Source organism: Jatropha curcas, chromosome 10, assembly GCF_041381405.1.
Source record: "Jatropha curcas cultivar XTBG-Jc1 chromosome 10, XTBG_Jcur_1.0, whole genome shotgun sequence".
Taxonomy (NCBI): Eukaryota; Viridiplantae; Streptophyta; class Magnoliopsida; order Malpighiales; family Euphorbiaceae; genus Jatropha; species Jatropha curcas.
The window spans coordinates 145,818-163,174 of NC_143160.1; the positions used below are offsets into that span (position 1 = coordinate 145,818).

The 17,357-nt window shown below is 35.3% G+C and overlaps 1 protein-coding gene and 1 long non-coding RNA gene across 4 annotated transcripts in view; one reads left to right on the forward strand and one right to left on the reverse strand.

The window, feature by feature from the left end:
- The window catches only part of LOC105646113 (uncharacterized), a 4,293-nt gene extending 1,463 nt beyond the window's left edge, over positions 1-2,830 (reverse strand). Inside the window, exons 1-2 of the long non-coding RNA XR_005177579.2 lie at positions 2,549-2,830; positions 2,306-2,434 (exon numbers count right to left, since the gene is read on the reverse strand). This is a non-coding gene — a long non-coding RNA (uncharacterized LOC105646113). The remainder of the gene's footprint in view (positions 1-2,305; positions 2,435-2,548) is intronic.
- A 2,596-nt stretch (positions 2,831-5,426) lies between these two features.
- HAC1 (histone acetyltransferase of the CBP family 1) lies at positions 5,427-17,186 on the forward strand. 3 transcript variants are annotated; one of them, XM_012231887.3, is made up of 17 exons: positions 5,427-5,787; positions 6,515-6,778; positions 7,477-7,591; positions 7,830-8,127; positions 8,214-8,714; positions 8,847-10,675; positions 11,632-11,928; positions 12,013-12,291; positions 13,145-13,273; positions 13,432-13,632; positions 13,735-13,877; positions 13,972-14,284; positions 14,474-14,613; positions 15,304-15,382; positions 15,508-15,900; positions 16,248-16,465; positions 16,587-17,186. In XM_012231887.3, the coding sequence occupies exons 2-17, from the start codon at positions 6,582-6,584 to the stop codon at positions 16,699-16,701; spliced, it is 5,247 nt and encodes a 1,748-aa protein (XP_012087277.1). In that variant the 5' UTR covers positions 5,427-5,787; positions 6,515-6,581; the 3' UTR covers positions 16,702-17,186. The 3 variants fall into 3 exon arrangements, with proteins under 3 accessions (XP_012087277.1, XP_012087278.1, XP_020539803.1); XM_012231888.3 differs by having other exon boundaries at positions 7,830-8,073; XM_020684144.3 differs by having other exon boundaries at positions 5,432-5,787; positions 6,541-6,778.
- The last annotated feature ends 171 nt before the right edge of the window (positions 17,187-17,357 follow it).

Below are 17,357 nucleotides of genomic sequence, written 5' to 3' on the forward strand. Positions count from 1 at the left end.
CGCCCATGCATGAAGTTACCATAGTTGATAAAAGAAAGTATAAAAGGCCATCATCAGCAAAATGTTTAAACTACACCATCATAAAGATGTTTAAAACACCACAAAAGGTATCCTAAGATCTAGTTTGGTGCAGAATAGAATAACAATGAATAAAATATTTATTATTCATTCTTCATAAATGTTCTCCGCCCATGCATGAAGTTACCATAGTTGATAAAAGAAAGTATAAAAGGCCACTGTAAGCAAAATGTTTAAACTACACCATCATAAAGATGTTCAAAACACCTCAAAAGGTATCCTAAGATCTAGTTTGGTTTGCAGAATAGAATAACAAGGAATAAAATATTTATTATTCATTCTTCATAAAATTTGGAAAATATCTATTACATATTTAAAGTTCAACTAAATTTAATGTTAAAATGTTACTATTTCATAGAATAGTTATTCCATATTTAAATTTGAACTAAAGCTAGGAACTGCTATTATCATGGAGTAGTTATTCTATTCCTTCTTATTCTAGACAAGTCTATGAACAAATGAAGCCTAAGAGTTGGTACATCTGTGTGTTCATCAATTTGCTTTCTGATAAATCTTGACACCTCTCGTTCCTTGAAAAAACCTCCCATTTGTCTGCTTCAAAATACAGAGTACTATCATTTGACTCCTTAAATATAGGAACACGATGGAATCTACAAGGAACTAGAAGGATAAAAGATTACGATCCACACAGATCATTTGTCATAAATCATTATAACCATCCTCTATCATATATTTTAATTAGCTGTCTCCAATCAAGAACATTCCTAAGCCACTGATACATTCAATAATATTAAGCTTGGGAGATCCTGAGTCTAAAGTAAACCACTGATCCCTTAAATTGACTCTAAAGTAAGCCATTGATTTCCTTGTGATCTTTTAAATCTAGCCAGGTATTTCTTTAACGCTAAGGTATCCTGCTGTAGTAAAATATATAAAACCCTAAGAAATCGCAAGGAGGTAGAACTCCCAGGCTATGTCACCTTTCTAAGTGGCACAACTCTTTGTGTTTGAGCTTACCTTACAAATTACAAGCCCGATATCAGGCTGATGACCAAAACAATAAAATTGATTTAACACATATAATAGTAGAACCTAACATCAAGGGTCAAAAGGCTAATTATATTTAAATATAAGAGGTTGGCTTCTCTTTTCTAGAGGGGAGGGAAGCCAATCCTTTTGCCATAGTTGTTAAAAGCACAGGATAGGAGTAAGCAACCTCTTGGAGCCTAGGTGTAAGGCACAGGTGTGCCTGAGAGGGGACAAGCGTAAAACACAGAGAATTTGTAAATGAACTTATTTAAGGGCAAATACTCAAACAATATCAAAATATTAGAATCACAGTAACCAATGTCCAAGGATCCAAATATAAATGAAACAAAGCTATGACAATTGAAGAAAGCCATTGAGAGTTAATAAGCAACTTTACATTAATCCTCATATATAAGATATTTGATATGATTGCTGAAAAACCTAAAACGTACCCAATTAATTAACTTATAATGCATATTTGATAGGAAACATCCTTCTTTTTCCTACTTTTAATTCATTTTTCCTTTAATCAACTGCCAATACTCAACTCAATTTTACAAGCCTTAATCTAAAATTAGTCATGTTTGGCTATATGATCCATTTCCTCCATCGTATTGGGTTTATGATTATAATGCTAGGGAGTTTATAACAACGACAACTATATCTTAATCTAAAATCGGTTGGATAGACCGTATGAATCTTTATTTTCATTCTGCTTTGTTCATAACTAAGTTTGCACTAATACCAAAAAATAATAAGTGTTTTTGAGACAGTTTTCTTTCATTAGCTCCTAGTCCACCTCTTCTCCTTTTAGCACTCTGCACCATCAATGTATCACATCAAGATCAGGGAGATTAATTTGAAGTTGCTAACTCATTTCTAATTACTTTCCCCACATCATCCTCGTGAACGTATTGTTTCTTCATTGAAGAAACCCGTTGCTTTACATCATAGGTTATATTTTTTTGGTCAATTAGCTAATTTGCACGAGCTTCTCAGACTCTAATTTTATAACAATAAGACAAGGATTATTCTTTCCCAGTCTTATTTACTTAACAAATGCAGAACCTCGTATAAATTTGCGGAATCCTTCATAAAGTAGTGAATAGATTTGAGTTCATTTCTTAAGTTTTCAACCGCATAAACAACAGATAATGCATTTTGCACCTCAATGTCCATTGATTTATAGAAGATGGAACCTGAACAAGTTATAGCTTACAAGCGAACAAAAGCTTACCTAGACCTCCATGCATATAAATGATTAAACACGTAGCTGAATTTTATCATCAATGCTTACAATATAAGCATATTTCTGTGCCGTCAATCAACTCATGCGATCACGTCCTGTGGGAACAGAAGCAGGAATCTGGTAACAGTAAAAGGCGAAAGAAGCAGCACAGGGAAAAAGAGAGCAATATCAACAATCAATACCTCGCGAACATAATTCTAAAATTAACAATAGTAATAATAAAAAGCTTACGCGGGCGCGCCGGCGTTGAAGCGTTGGATCCAGTGGGGTCTCTAAAAGAATACTGCAAGACCTCCACTCTGTCTCTCTTTCTTGCAATCTAAATGCAGTGTCTCTTTCTGGTTCTGTCATTCTTCTCTCAATTTCCTATCCATTCCAATTCAATCTCCGAATAATTCCCCCAAAAATTCAAGCATATTTAGGTAACTTATCTTGGAGTTCGTTCCCAGTTAATAGTCTGATTCTTTTTACATTGTGGCTTTGGGTTGAAGAGAAGCTTAAGTACGTGTTGGGCAACCGCGTTTGATTGAACTTCTACCGTGTTTGTTAAAATAACCTTTAAATTAATTTTTTAAAAACATCAATGTTATCCCTATGACCTTAATTTTTAAGGATTTTATAAAAAGTACTCAAACAACTATTTAGTTATTCAAATAGTTAAATTTACTGAACCAGCTACAATTATTTAGTTATTCAAATAGTTAAATTTACTGAACCAGTAACAGCTGCAAAATAGATAATTGTGCGAAATACACCCTACGTGTGCCACCTAGAGTGATTTGATTGTCTTTAAGTATAATTGAAGTGACGTCTAACAAATGACTTAGATTGTGTTCGACAATAGCTTTTAGTGTTTGTACATGGTACTTAAAAAGTGGTTCAGCAATATAGTATTTGAACTAACGGTTAGAGGTTACATTAGAGTTTTGTGAAAAAATTATATTCATCTTTTAGCATTTCATAAAAAGCTACTCAAACATATTTAGCTTTTAGTGTTTTATAAAAATAGTTACTAAAAACAGTTAATTTTACCGAACAGACCCTAAAAATTCAGTTTCGGTTTGCAATTTTAATTTAAAATGAGTGATTTCAGTTTAAAATCATGAAAAACTATGTTCTTAAAAATTTCTATTAAAAAAATTTTAAAAAACTTGAAATAAATTATCTAATTTCGGTTTTAAATCGGAATAAAATTGAAATCCGGTGGTTCTAAAACCAAAACTATTTAATTTCAAACGAGCCTAACTCGAATAAAACTCGAGCTTTAAAATACAAACTCAAACTGAACTAAAGCTTTTATCGGCATTTTAAAAATCAAAATTGAACAACTAAAAGCACGACTCAGCTGGATTAGTTTACATTCGTGTGGGTAGTAGGAAAGCATTAACTTCTTTTGAGATCACAATCATTCTTCAAGAGATGTGCTTGGCATTTCTTAACCAAGTCAGACAGAATGCATAATTTTACTACCAATGTGGTCGCAGTTTATAAAATAGCAGTTAGTTCTTGCTACAAATAAATTCTTTTGATACTTTATGATGGTGAAGAGAAAACAGTTGAGGCTTTTCAATTAACTTTTATAATTTAAATTAATTAATAATTAACATTTACTTAAATTAAGCATTTTTCTTTCTTTTTTGGTGAATAAAGAGGAAGAAAAGAACTAGCTGTTACATAATCTCCTACAAACTATGCTAGTAACATCATAAAGAAGTCATGGAACACGCTATATAAAGAGGACTTGGAGTTCCATTCTTTCAGAAAATAGCTAAATCTGTGAGCTAATTAACAAGGAAATTAGTTTCTCGATAAATGAGTTATTTCGGCTCTGTTTATTACAGCTGTTTGTTTTTAGTTTTTTATTTGTTAGAAACATAAAACTTTTTTTTTTTCAATTTTTGGTTATCTATTTTGCAAAACTGTTTTTTTTTTTTCTAAAATTATTTTTTCCTTTCTTTTAGTTTATGATGTGAAAAATTTTTTCAATTATCAAATCTCTCCTTTATCAAGCCATTAAAGATTTTAGTTAATAATAAAAATCTAAAAATATAAAATCTAAGACAATAATTAAAAATATTTCACACTTTTAATTGTTAAATTCAAATTAAATTAACTATTGATTATTATGTATACAATCAATTGAATAAAAATATAATATCCAAGTATTATAATAAATAAATAATAATAAATGACATTAAATTTATATGGATAGAGAAAATAATAATAAATATAAAAATAATGCTAAATAGAAAAGAGATGGGAAAAAAGTGTAAAATTTTAATAGAGATAATAAAACTAATGCTTATATATTTTGGATAAATAAATGATATTTGGATAGAGAAAATAATAATAATAATAATACAACTTTATGAGCATAAGTCTCGAATAAAAACATAAAGCACAATTACAGAAACCATTGTATGTAGTTTCATAAAATTTATTTTTTGTTTTAAAAAACAGTTTTATAAAAATTAATAAAAGAAATTAAAAAGTTTAAATAAACAAGTTTTGTTTACTTTTTAAGAAAAAAACGAAAAATAAAAAATTTAATCTAAAACAAACACCACATTAAATATTCCAATTATGAGTTAAAGAAATGATGAATAGACAAAGTAAGTGGTTGAATAGAAGTTGGAGGGGAGGATCTAAAATGCAAAAAAAAAAATTTTGTAAGAGGAAATTTGCTTTTCTAAATGTGGAATACTAAAAAGAATAGGGTTGCTTATCCTAAAAAAAACAAAGAAAAATCTGAAACATGCTTAATTCTTTGAAAATTAAAACAAATTTATCACCTACAGCGCGAGCGTGCCAAAAAAGAGCCTACAGGCGTCTCTTTTTCTCAATCGAAAAAAACCAGGAGGGGATGGCTGGATTGGACGAGCAATCACTAGACAAATAAACTCGCGTAAATTTACAGGGGCATGTGTGTCACTTCACTTACATGATTTATCCTACGATCACAATTAATACCCCTAAATCCTCCCTCTTATCGACTCCGTTCCTTCTAAAAAATTTTATAAACTACATTAAAAAAAAATAATAATAATAATAGAAAAAAAGATAAGAGGAATAGACACTCGCATCATATCGGTATTTGTATGTATTTTTTTTCCTTTTTATTTATTTATTTTTTGCTTTGACGATTTGACGAAATTAATCCCCAATTGAACCCTGAAAGCGGAGAACCCCTAAAATAACCAATTCAACACTTCGTCGACTCTCTTCAATTGTTATTATTTCGATTCGATTGCAATATATGCTTTCATTCGTTATTCCCTTCATCTTTTATCGTCTGCTTAATCCTTAATCGTTATCTTCTGTTTTGGCAAAAACCGTAAACAGCGAAGCTGTCAATTCGCACGTGCGATTTGTACGACGTCGGCGATCATTATCGACTTGCAATTACTAACGATTTCTTTGTCAATTCGAGGCTCCCGATCGCTGATATTATCTCTCAATTTCACTTCCAGGTTCGTTAGGGTTTCCTTTTTTTCCTCTTTGATTTAAATGTGTAACTAAGCTAACCTAGCCTAGGGTTACTTGCTAAAATTGGTTTTATCGTTCAAATTGACTGGTCTAAGCATTCAATCGCATCTTATTCTAGCTTCAATAGACGATCCACTTGTCCAATTGCTTTCAGAAAATCATTTTAGTTTTGTGTTTTACGTTATTGCTTTAGATTTCATTTCACCAATTCCCCTTTTGCAATACTTTCACTCTCTCTATCCTCATTACTTCTTCAATTACGCATTTTTAAGTTGCAAAAAATTAGTTTTTCAAGCGATATAAAATTCGCGGAGAGGTCATTTTGCTCGCATCCATTTTGATGTTACTTACGCCATCCTGCTTCTATCTTCTATATTTTGCCTTAAATTGTCGACAGGACAAAAATAATCTTCTTTCTCACTATTCTCTAACTTATTTTTGGTCGGTAAAGTCAATTTCAGAATGAGATTGATTATTTTACCATTGTGTTTGTTTTGCATATTTCATGAATTTACACTTGTAAGTTAGACTTGAAATTGTTTCTTTCTTTAGACTTGAAAGTTGTTTCTCTATTTCGACTTGAAAGTTGTTTCTCTATCATTAGGATTTAGGAATATTAAAGTAAAGTTCAAGTGAGGCTTTATTATATTTCACCACTTTTTGTGTTACATATTTCATTATTTGCACTTATGAGTTGGACTTGATTTGAAGGTGGAGACTTGGTCCTTTAATTGCAGCCAGAGCAGCATGAGTTGGTTATAGGTAAGCTGCGAAGGAAATGAATGTGCAGGCGCATATGTCTGGGCAGATCTCAGGGCAGGTTCCTAACCAGTTGCCCCAACAAAATGGGAATCCGCTCCCTCCTACTCAGCTGCAGAATTTAGCTGTTGCTGGCAGTGGAGGTGCTGCTCCTCCTAATATGTTCACCATGGACCCTGAGCTTCATAGAGCTCGCATTTATATGCGCGAAAAAATGTATGAAGTCCATTCCTTTTCATCTACTGTCAATCTCTATATTTGTATTCCAGCATTTATTTGTATTTAATTTATAATACAATTTCAAGCAAGGCCTTCATTGCAGCTAAGTACCTAAACACACTGTTCAGGGCCTTATCCTGGGATTGGGTTATGTTATAAATGTTTAGCATTGTATCTAGGCACAGTACAACTCACCCTTAAGCTTTGAAAGGTTAATATGCTGCTAGTGCTACTTTTGCTCGAGTTTTTGTTAGAGCTTGATTTCACATTTGAACTTTATTTGTTGCCTATTTCTGTACATCATCTTTCTCCTTTTCTTTTTTCTCTGGAAGTTTTAACATTGCATGGATGATTGTTTTAAGAGGAACCCGGTTTTATTCAGACCGATACTCAATTCTTAATGTACAACTCTTCATCTGTGAGATTGTTGAAACTCAGGTTTTACCGTGGATTTGAAGTTTTAGATCATAATATTGTCATATATGCTATGGATTTCTTTATTTCTTGTTTGACAAATAATATTTTAGATAAATGTTGCTGTTATATGTTTCTTCCAATTATCAATAGATAATTTCTGCTCGTGAATTGTTTTAAATTTATGATGATTTTGGTATTTAACTTGTGATCAATACATATTACTACAACCTTTGATCAATACTTACTAATTGCAGACTTCTGTTTTGCATCATTTCTAGTTTTTCAATTATATTGCAGCGGCAACTTCAGGCAGTTACTGAACCACAGAAACAGAAATTTAAGGACATTGCCAAACGTTTAGAGGAAGGTCTATTTAAAGCTGCCCAGTCAAAGGTTTTTGCCCCTCTTCTTTTAACCCTTAATAGAGTCTGCATTGGTCTTGACTGTTAACTCGTTATTGCGAAAAGTATATTGTAATATGGAGTATCAAAAATTTGCTGAATTCCATATTTTTATATTCTTTATAGCCATTTGCATATAGAATTCTTTTTCTCATTGCTTGATTGTTCTTCAGATTATTTTTTTAGTGGCTTTATGCAGCAATGAACTTCAGCTCTGAGCTTTTCTGTAGGAGGACTATATGAACCTTAATACCTTGGAGAGCCGTCTCAGTAGTCTGATCAAGCGCACACCTGTGAATAACCACAACCAGCGGCACGTGCAACTTGTTAATCCTTCTTCTGCCATCAGTACTATGATTCCAACACCTGGAATGTCACATGGTGGAAATTCCAGTTTGATGGTCTCTTCTGTAGATACTATGATGATTGCTTCGAGTGGATGTGATAGTATAGCTGCCACAACTGTGAACACAGGTAGCCTGTTGCCGACCACTGGTGTGCATGGTGGTTCCTTTGGTAGATCCGATGGTAAATTTAGGCCTCCCAATGTTAATCATATGCGTCAATTTGTTGACTCATGTCACTCATCTCCACCATTCACGCAAATTTTGCAGGAGCTCTGTCTAATGGATATCAGCAGGCACCAGCCCATTTTTCCATTAGCTCTGGTGGGAACATGTCTTCCATGGGTGGGCAAAGAATGACAAGCCAGATGATTCCAACTCCTGGTTTTAATAACAGCAGTAACAATAGTAGCAATAATCAGTCTTATGTCAGTATGGAGTCTTCCAGTAATGTTGGTGGTTATTCAACTGTTGAATCCACGATGGCATCACAGGCACAGCAGCAAAAACAGTTTGTTGGTGGTCAAAACAGTCGCATACTACAAAATCTTGGCAGCCAAATGGGTAGCAATATCAGATCTGGTTTGCAGCAAAAATCATATGGATTCACAAATGGAGCTCTAAATGGTGGAATGGGGATGATTGGGAACAATTTACAGCTTGTGAATGAACCTTGTGCATCTGATGGCTATATGAGTACCACACCATATGCTAGTTCACCCAAACCATTGCAGCAGCATTTTGATCAACAACAGCGACAAATAATGCATGGTAATGTCTCTTTCTCTATGTATGCACATAAATTCATTTCCCCTCCTTTGCTTTCCTTGGTTTGTGAGATCTTGTAGAGATGATGTTACATTGTTTTGGGATAAAGCCACATCTGAACATTTTGTTTATCAGGTGATGGGTATGGAATAAATAATACTGATTCTTTGGGATCTGGAAACTTTTATGGTGCTGTAACATCTGTTGGATTGATGATGAACTCTCAGAGTAGGACATCTGTGAGCATGCAGCCTATGCAGAAAACTAACTCGACTATGGTAAATAATCAGTCAAATCTACATGGAACGCAACAGGCCGCACATCTAAAACCCCAATCAGTTGATCAATCTGAAAAGATAAATTTTCAGTCCACACTGTCTTCTCGAGATAGTGTCATGCCAGGTCATCAACAACAGCAATTTCAGCAACATCATCATCAATTTCCACAACAGCAATTTGTTCAACAACAATGCATACAAAAGCAGCAAAACAAGCAACATCAACATATATTGCATGATGCTTTTGATCAATCTCAGCTTTCATCCGATCCTATTAGCCAGGTGAAGTGTGAGCCTGGAGTGGATCATCATAATGAACTTCTGCATTCTCAAGCCTCCCAACAGTTCCAAATTTCTGAGTTGCAAAACCAGTTTCAACAAAATGTTGTTGAAGAGCGTTCTAGGGGTGCTCAAAGTCTCACTCAGCCACCTGGACAACATGAAGTGTGTCCATCACTGACTCATAATTCGCAACAAATGCAACAAATGTTGCATCCGCATCAATTGGTTTCAGAGTCTCAAAGTGATTTTAGTTGTCTTCCTGCTGGAACACCGTCAGATGGAGTGTTGCAGAGTCAATGGAATCCTCATTTGCAAGACCGAGCTGGTATGCCTAAGAGCATCTCGCATGAGCAGAATGTCCAAGAGGATTTCCGGCAGAGAATATCTGGTCAAGATGAAGCTCAACAAAATAATTTAGCTTCAGAAGGATCTATTATTGGTCAAAATGTTCCTCCTAGAAGCACATCAGATACTCAAAATTCAAATGGTATTATGTGTAGATCCGGAAATGCAAACCATGATCGACAGTTTAGGAATCAACAAAAGTGGCTCTTGTTCTTGCGGCATGCTCGCCGATGTTCGGCCCCTGAAGGGAAATGTTCAGATGTTAATTGCATTACTGTGCAAAAATTGTGGAGACATATGGATAGGTGCACCTCATCTCCATGCCCATATCCTAGATGCCATCATAGCAGGATATTGATTCAACACAACAAGCACTGCAGGGATACAGGGTGCCCTGTTTGTATTCCTGTAAAAAATTATATAGAGGCACAAATGAGGGCACGCACTCGTCCAGGTTCAGATTCTGGATTTTCAAGCAAATCCAATGATACTGGTGATAATTCAGCTAAATTCATTCCAAAAAATTCATCAGTCCTTGAAACTTCTGAAGAACTTCACCCGTCCTTGAAGCGCATGAAGATTGAACAGTCCCCCCAATCTTTTAAGCCAGAGAGTGAAAGTTCTACTATATCTGCTTCTGCGACTGCAGATTCCCATATATCTCAAGATGTTCAGCTCCAAGATTATAAACAGGGTGACACTTGTATGGCAGTTAAGCCTGAATACATGGAAGTGAAGTTGGAAGTACCTGTTAGTTCAGGACAAGGTGGCCTTAGCAATAATGAAAAGAAAAAAGATAACATGGATGATACAAACAACCAAAGGCCTGACGGTGAATCTGTTGTACGGGATGAGGCGACTGCTTTAGCTAAGCAAGATAGCATAAAAGTTGAGAAAGAAACTGAGTCAATTAAGCAAGAAAATTCTGCCCAGGCCACAGATAATGTGGCTGGAACAAAGTCTGGAAAGCCAAAAATAAAAGGGGTATCATTGACTGAACTGTTCACACCTGAACAAATTAGACAGCATATTACAGGTCTCAGGCAATGGGTTGGCCAGGTGAAACTATATCTTCTCCTTATCCTGTGCTGCTTTTGAAATGTCTTGGGTGTGTTTTTCATGTGCAGCATTGGTATTATGTGGTGATTTGTAGATTATATAGTGTACGTTTGCACTTTCTATAACAGTAATTGAGTCATCATGCAGAACATAATACTTGAGATTAGGATTAATATCAAGTGGAGTGGTTGCAGCGATTACTTCCCTAGATAGAAAGCATGGAAAATTTTGTGCTTTAAGTTAGAAGCTGTGCTTGCAACACTTTGACAATTTATTAATCGTTAGCCCTCTTCGCATGTATTGAATCTGAGAAAGTATGCTATTTATGCAGGCTTGTTTTATAAACTTTGTGTCAACGGGTTTTTACCATTTGGGACTTTGTTGGGAGTACGACCTTTATATGTGTTTGTGTTTGAATCTAAGGTCTGTTTCTTTGTTGCAGTTTTAAAAACATTAAAACTATATTTGCATTAGATCTTTTTCACTTTCCAGCTTCCCTTCTTCTTCTTTTTGATAAATAATGTGATGGAAGAGAAGGGTGCTGCCCATGTACATAGGAATTATGTGAGACTTTGATGAGGGAAGTGGAGAAAGAAAAAAGTTCAAATTATTGTGTAAAATCGAAAGCCTCCAAAACTCTGGTGATATCTTTGCAATTTTTTCCCTAAAAAAGATTAAATGTGCCACATGGACTGCAAGATTAAATAAACTTTCTCAGCATGCTAACAGGTAATTTACTTGCACATGAAATGCTACTAAATATTTAGAACCAGTCTAGGGAATTTTGTAAGTTCTATTTACCTTAAAAATAAGATAGATGTATTTTGTAAAAATATGCAAAGACAAGTATTTGTTGTTCTCTTTATTGTCAATGGCTAGCATTTGCTTATGTTGTAATCATTTCTCAATTACTTGTGGCTATATGGTGATAACCGATTCTTGTTTGTTACTTACAGAGTAAGGCAAAGGCAGAAAAGAACCAGGCAATGGAGCATTCAATGAGTGAGAACTCTTGTCAGCTGTGTGCTGTTGAAAAGCTTACTTTCGAACCACCTCCGATATATTGCACGCCTTGTGGCGCCCGCATTAAGCGAAATGCAATGTATTATACCATGGGAGCTGGTGATACACGACACTACTTCTGTATTCCATGCTATAATGAGGCGCGTGGAGACACTATACTTGCTGATGGGACTCCTATCCCCAAAGCAAGGCTTGAAAAGAAGAAAAATGATGAGGAAACTGAAGAATGGGTGTGTTTGGTGCCTTGCTTAGCATTATGTTACATGGTAATCTTGAATAATTAGACTTACATTGCTCTTTGGATACTCATGCAGTGGGTTCAATGTGACAAGTGTGAAGCCTGGCAACATCAAATTTGTGCTTTATTTAATGGTCGAAGAAATGATGGTGGGCAAGCTGAATATACTTGCCCTAATTGCTACATAGCAGAGATTGAAAGAGGAGAGCGTAAGCCCTTACCTCAGAGTGCAGTTCTTGGGGCCAAAGACCTACCAAGGACAATACTCAGTGATCACATAGAGCAACGATTATTCAGGAGACTGAAGCAGGAGAGGCAAGAGAGGGCCAGGATTCAAGGGAAAAGTTATGATGAGGTGATTTTGATATCTTCAACATTCGGTGGATTTTTTGTTGTGTGCAATATACACTTATGCTACTTGCAAGTTGATTTTGATCAGCGAATCGATTTTCTGATTTATGCCATACGGGGTTAGGTTAAGTTATTAAATTTATAAAGCCTCCTGGAAACTTCCTATGTATAGTATTCAATTAAAGATGAAACGTTAAGTTGTTTTCTAGAGATAGGCTATCTTGTCTTGCTGGAGTATAAAGAGTACGTGGCAGGAGGTTTTCATGCAGATGATGCCATCACTTTAAGCAAAATTGTTTTGTTTTTGGAAAAAAACATAAGAACATCATGGTATGTCTTTGCTGAACCCCTTTTTTTGAGGTATAAGTGCTTGAAGTCTTAGTTTTGTTTAGGATTTCTTTCCAGATTTGCACACTTGATATTCTCCATGTCAAATTTGCACACTTGATGTTCTCCATGTCAAATTTTTGATGGTACGTATTGTAGTCAATATTCATAATTATATGTATAAAAAGCAAGATGAATGCGCATCTTGTCCCTCCTTTTCCCAATCAGTTTAAGTGTTCTGGCTACTGAATTTTATGGAAGTCTCTGTTTTGACCCATTGTTTGCTAAAAATAAATATTTTTTGGTACAGCACATCCTTTTGTACCAAAAAGAAACAACGATTAATTGTTACAGAACTCGGACTGAAAAAGGAAGGAGCAAAGTTTTCTTCCAAATGTTGCTTTTTTAAATATTTTTTTCCATATATTATATTCTTCTGTCTTAGAAACTACTATGAGGGCGTGCTATTTAAACTGTTAATATACTATTTTTTTCCGTAATCTAAATCTTGTAAAAATCTACATCTTAAGGTTCCTGGAGCAGAAGCACTTGTAATTCGAGTTGTTTCTTCAGTTGACAAGAAGCTGGATGTGAAGCAGCGATTTCTTGAAATTTTTAGAGAGGAGAATTATCCAACTGAGTTCCCTTATAAGTCTAAGGTACACATGATATACTCCGAATCCATTGCTTTACATTTTTCAATTTTGGTTCCTTTGGTTTTGCTTAACTGGTAGGGCTGTAATAAAGTCTTGCCAACTATAAGCAGAGAGAAGAGATAACTTGACTTTAGATTACTGACTGAAATTTTTTCTTCCAGGTCATTTTGTTGTTTCAGAAGATTGAAGGTGTGGAGGTCTGTCTATTTGGCATGTATGTCCAAGAATTTGGATCAGAATGTCAATTTCCAAATCAGCGACGTGTCTATCTGTCGTATCTGGATTCTGTTAAGTATTTTAGACCAGAGATTAAAGCTGTCACGGGGGAGGCTCTTCGTACATTTGTTTACCACGAAATTTTGGTTAGTTTGAACAACCGATTGATTTATTTGCATGGGAATGTAAGCAGTTAACTAAGATCTTTCATAGCCGTCATTGGCCTTTGTAACTCTTTCCATTTGCAGATTGGATACCTTGAATACTGCAAGAAGAGAGGTTTTACAAGCTGCTATATATGGGCTTGCCCTCCATTAAAGGGTGAAGACTACATATTATATTGTCATCCAGAAATCCAAAAAACACCAAAATCTGACAAACTTCGGGAATGGTGAGTCTAACCAGATATATCCATGTATCATTTGCTGTTGTCTTTTCTTACCTGACTAATCTGTGTGTTGCTTCCTGGGGTTTTTTTATTTCAGGTATTTGTCAATGCTAAGGAAAGCTGCTAAGGAAAATATTGTGGTTGACCTAACTAATTTATATGATCATTTCTTTGTGCAAACTGGTGAATGTAAGGCAAAGGTAACCGCAGCAAGGTTGCCATACTTTGATGGTGACTATTGGCCTGGTGCTGCAGAGGATTTAATTTATCAGCTTAACCAAGAGGAAGATGGCAGAAAACAGAACAAGAAGGGAACAACCAAAAAGACCATAACCAAAAGGGCACTAAAAGCATCTGGTCAATCGGATCTTTCTGGTAACGCGTCAAAGGATCTGCTACTAATGCACAAAGTAATTTATACCTCCTGTTACATTTTATTATTTCTTCCCAGCCAATTTTTTTTTTTCTTATTGGTAACAATGATAGTTGATAAATTACTGTACAATTTTGCTATCTGATTGTTGGAGCCGATTACATGTTTACTTTCAGAATTTTGCATGATTATTATTGTTTTTCTCATAAGCTACATTTCTCTCCAGCTTGGTGAGACAATTTCCCCTATGAAGGAAGATTTTATCATGGTTCATTTACAGAATTGCTGCACGCACTGTTGTATTTTAATGGTTTCTGGAAACCGTTGGGTATGCAACCAGTGCAAAAATTTTCAGATATGTGATAAGTAAGAATTCCTGCACTGTCTTATTCTTTAAGATGTTATTTATGTTATTGAAATAAGGATGTATTACAGATAGTTGGGCTTGTTTGTCATCTTTCCCGTTTTTTATGATATCTTTTACTTATGCAGTGGGAGGGTTTGATTTGATGTTTAGAACTGAACCATTTTCTCATAATTTACCTTCCAATCCTTTTTGTTTTTCATACTTGACTGTATTCACTCTTCTATATCTGTGGCATACAAATCCATAACTTTTTTCTTAATTTGTGTTGCTTCCACTTATTTGTGGTTGTACATGTATTTCATCTTTAGCGTACTTTTTAATTAGACTGTCATGCATCCATGTTTGTTCATTCAAAATTAAAGACAGTACTCTATAGATGAAAAAATTCATGTCACCTGAAATCTTTTATATTGCTGATGGTTACACTCAATTAATCCAGGGTCGTAATGCATCAGCTTTTTCTTTAGTTGTCTCCTTCCGGAAACTTTTTTGTTCTCTGAACTTCTAATCAGTGCTATCTCCTTGGTTTGGAGTTGGCATTCATCTTGGCTTTTCTAGGCGTGTTTCTTTTGCTTTTTGTTTATTCAAATTTCCTGGGTATTCTGATGTGCAGAACTTGAGGTTCTTAATTAAGTCTGAGATGCACAATACCTCTAATAGTTCTAACGTCACTGTTTCCATTTTTGGAGGTGTTATGAGGCTGAACAGAAGCGTGAAGAGAGGGAGCGGCATCCTGTTAACCAAAGGGAGAAACATGTACTGTACCCAGTAAGTTGCTCACCCCTATATCATTTTGCTGAATTCTGCATTCTTTTTGAAGCGATGCATTGGAAACTTGTCACTTTTCCCTTCCTCATCTAAATATTTGAGAACACCACTACCAAATTTTGCAGGTTGAGATCATGGAGGTTCCTGCTGATACAAAGGATAAAGATGAAATTCTTGAGAGTGAATTTTTTGACACAAGACAAGCATTCCTGAGTCTTTGTCAAGGAAATCATTATCAGTATGATACTTTACGCCGGGCTAAACACTCGTCAATGATGGTCCTTTACCATCTGCATAATCCGACTGCTCCAGCATTTGTGATAACATGCAACATATGTCATCTTGACATTGAAACAGGTCAAGGTTGGCGCTGCGAAGTTTGCCCGGATTATGATATATGTAACGCTTGTTATCAAAAGGATGGGGGTATTGATCATCCTCATAAGTTGACAAATCATCCATCCATGGCTGATCGTGATGCCCAGAATAAAGAAGCCAGGCAACTACGAGTCCTGCAGGTACTTCTTAAACTTTTCAATATGTTTAATTCAACAAGGGGGTGGAAAAATCTATTAATTATTTGGGTGGGAGGTGATTAGTGATTGCTATTCTTTTTTCCCATCTATTTTTCTACACTTCCCTTGACCTGTCACGAGTACTTGGATCCATATTGTTAGATATTGGATGGACAGAATTCTGTTGATGTTTAAGATTTAAGCAATTGATTTGGGTAATATTTCTTCCATCCATTTTTGTTGGGTCAACACTTCAAAGCGGGAATGGTAAAAGTGTTCGTTAAAGTCCTTTTTCCCTAAAATTATCATTTTGTGTGGGACCTAATTCAATTGCATTCTAAAAATTGCAGCTAAGGAAAATGCTTGATCTTCTGGTGCATGCATCACAATGCCGTTCTGCACATTGTCAATATCCAAATTGCCGTAAGGTGAAGGGGCTTTTCCGGCATGGTATATCATGCAAAACACGTGCATCGGGAGGTTGTGTTCTTTGTAAGAAAATGTGGTATCTTCTGCAACTTCATGCTCGGGCATGCAAAGAATCCGAGTGCCACGTGCCACGTTGCAGGTTATGATTTGAACCTTACATATTAAATCAACAACTTTTTTAAGGCATAACCTGACCCCCCAGGTTGAGAATTTGAGAATCTTATTATTATAAGTATTAACATAAATATATGTTTATCCAGAGATTTAAAAGAGCATTTGAGAAGGCTTCAGCAGCAGTCGGATTCACGGAGAAGGGCTGCTGTGATGGAGATGATGAGACAGAGAGCTGCAGAAGTTGCTGGTAACTCCGGATAACCATTTTGTACATATGAATATGGTTGTTTTGGAAAGGCTTCTGGATAGAGGGAGGGAGGTAGACAATATGGTTTTCTGCTGCTCCATTGTGGCACTGCTTGAAATGAGGCAGTGCAGTAAAAGTTTGGCAGACATAGGTGTTGAGAAGGGGATAGGCATACAGTAGTACATCATACTGGTTTTAAGATCACGCTTGTTTAGGGAACAATTCTTTCATTCATGTCTCCACGGCTTACTTTCCCTATGAAGAAAGCAAGTGAAATTCGTTGGCCAGAGCTGCCCTCCTCGTCATCAGCAGCTAACTATTTCCCTCGAAGGAGTATAGGATTACTGATGTGTGCTAGTCAGTGGCTCAATTTGGTGATTCTTTGATTTTATATTTTGTATCTGTTTAACGCCATCCTTGGTGGCGAGTGTACTATAAATGTTCTAATTTGTCTAAAATGTTTCTCAAAAAAGGAATGATAGAGGGAGGTTAGTTTGAAGCCCTCTTCTTGTCTTTTTTTTTTTCTTTTTTTTTTTTTTTTTTCCCTTTTTCTTTATATATAAATTTTTCCTTTGAAATATTTTGGCCCTCTTTTTGTAGAATGCATTGTTATCTAAAATTGGAAAAATAAGTATATATCCACAATTGCGAAATTCGCTTTCCTTAATGG

Coding starts and splice junctions, on each gene's coding strand:
- HAC1 (XM_012231887.3), top strand. CDS start 6,582: ATGAATGTGCAGGCGCATATGTCTGGGCAGATCTCAGGGCAGGTTCCT. Junction 6,779..7,476: donor ATTTATATGCGCGAAAAAAT/GTATGAAGTCCA, acceptor CATCATTTCTAG/TTTTTCAATTATATTGCAGC. Junction 13,633..13,734: donor TTGTTTACCACGAAATTTTG/GTTAGTTTGAAC, acceptor TTCCATTTGCAG/ATTGGATACCTTGAATACTG.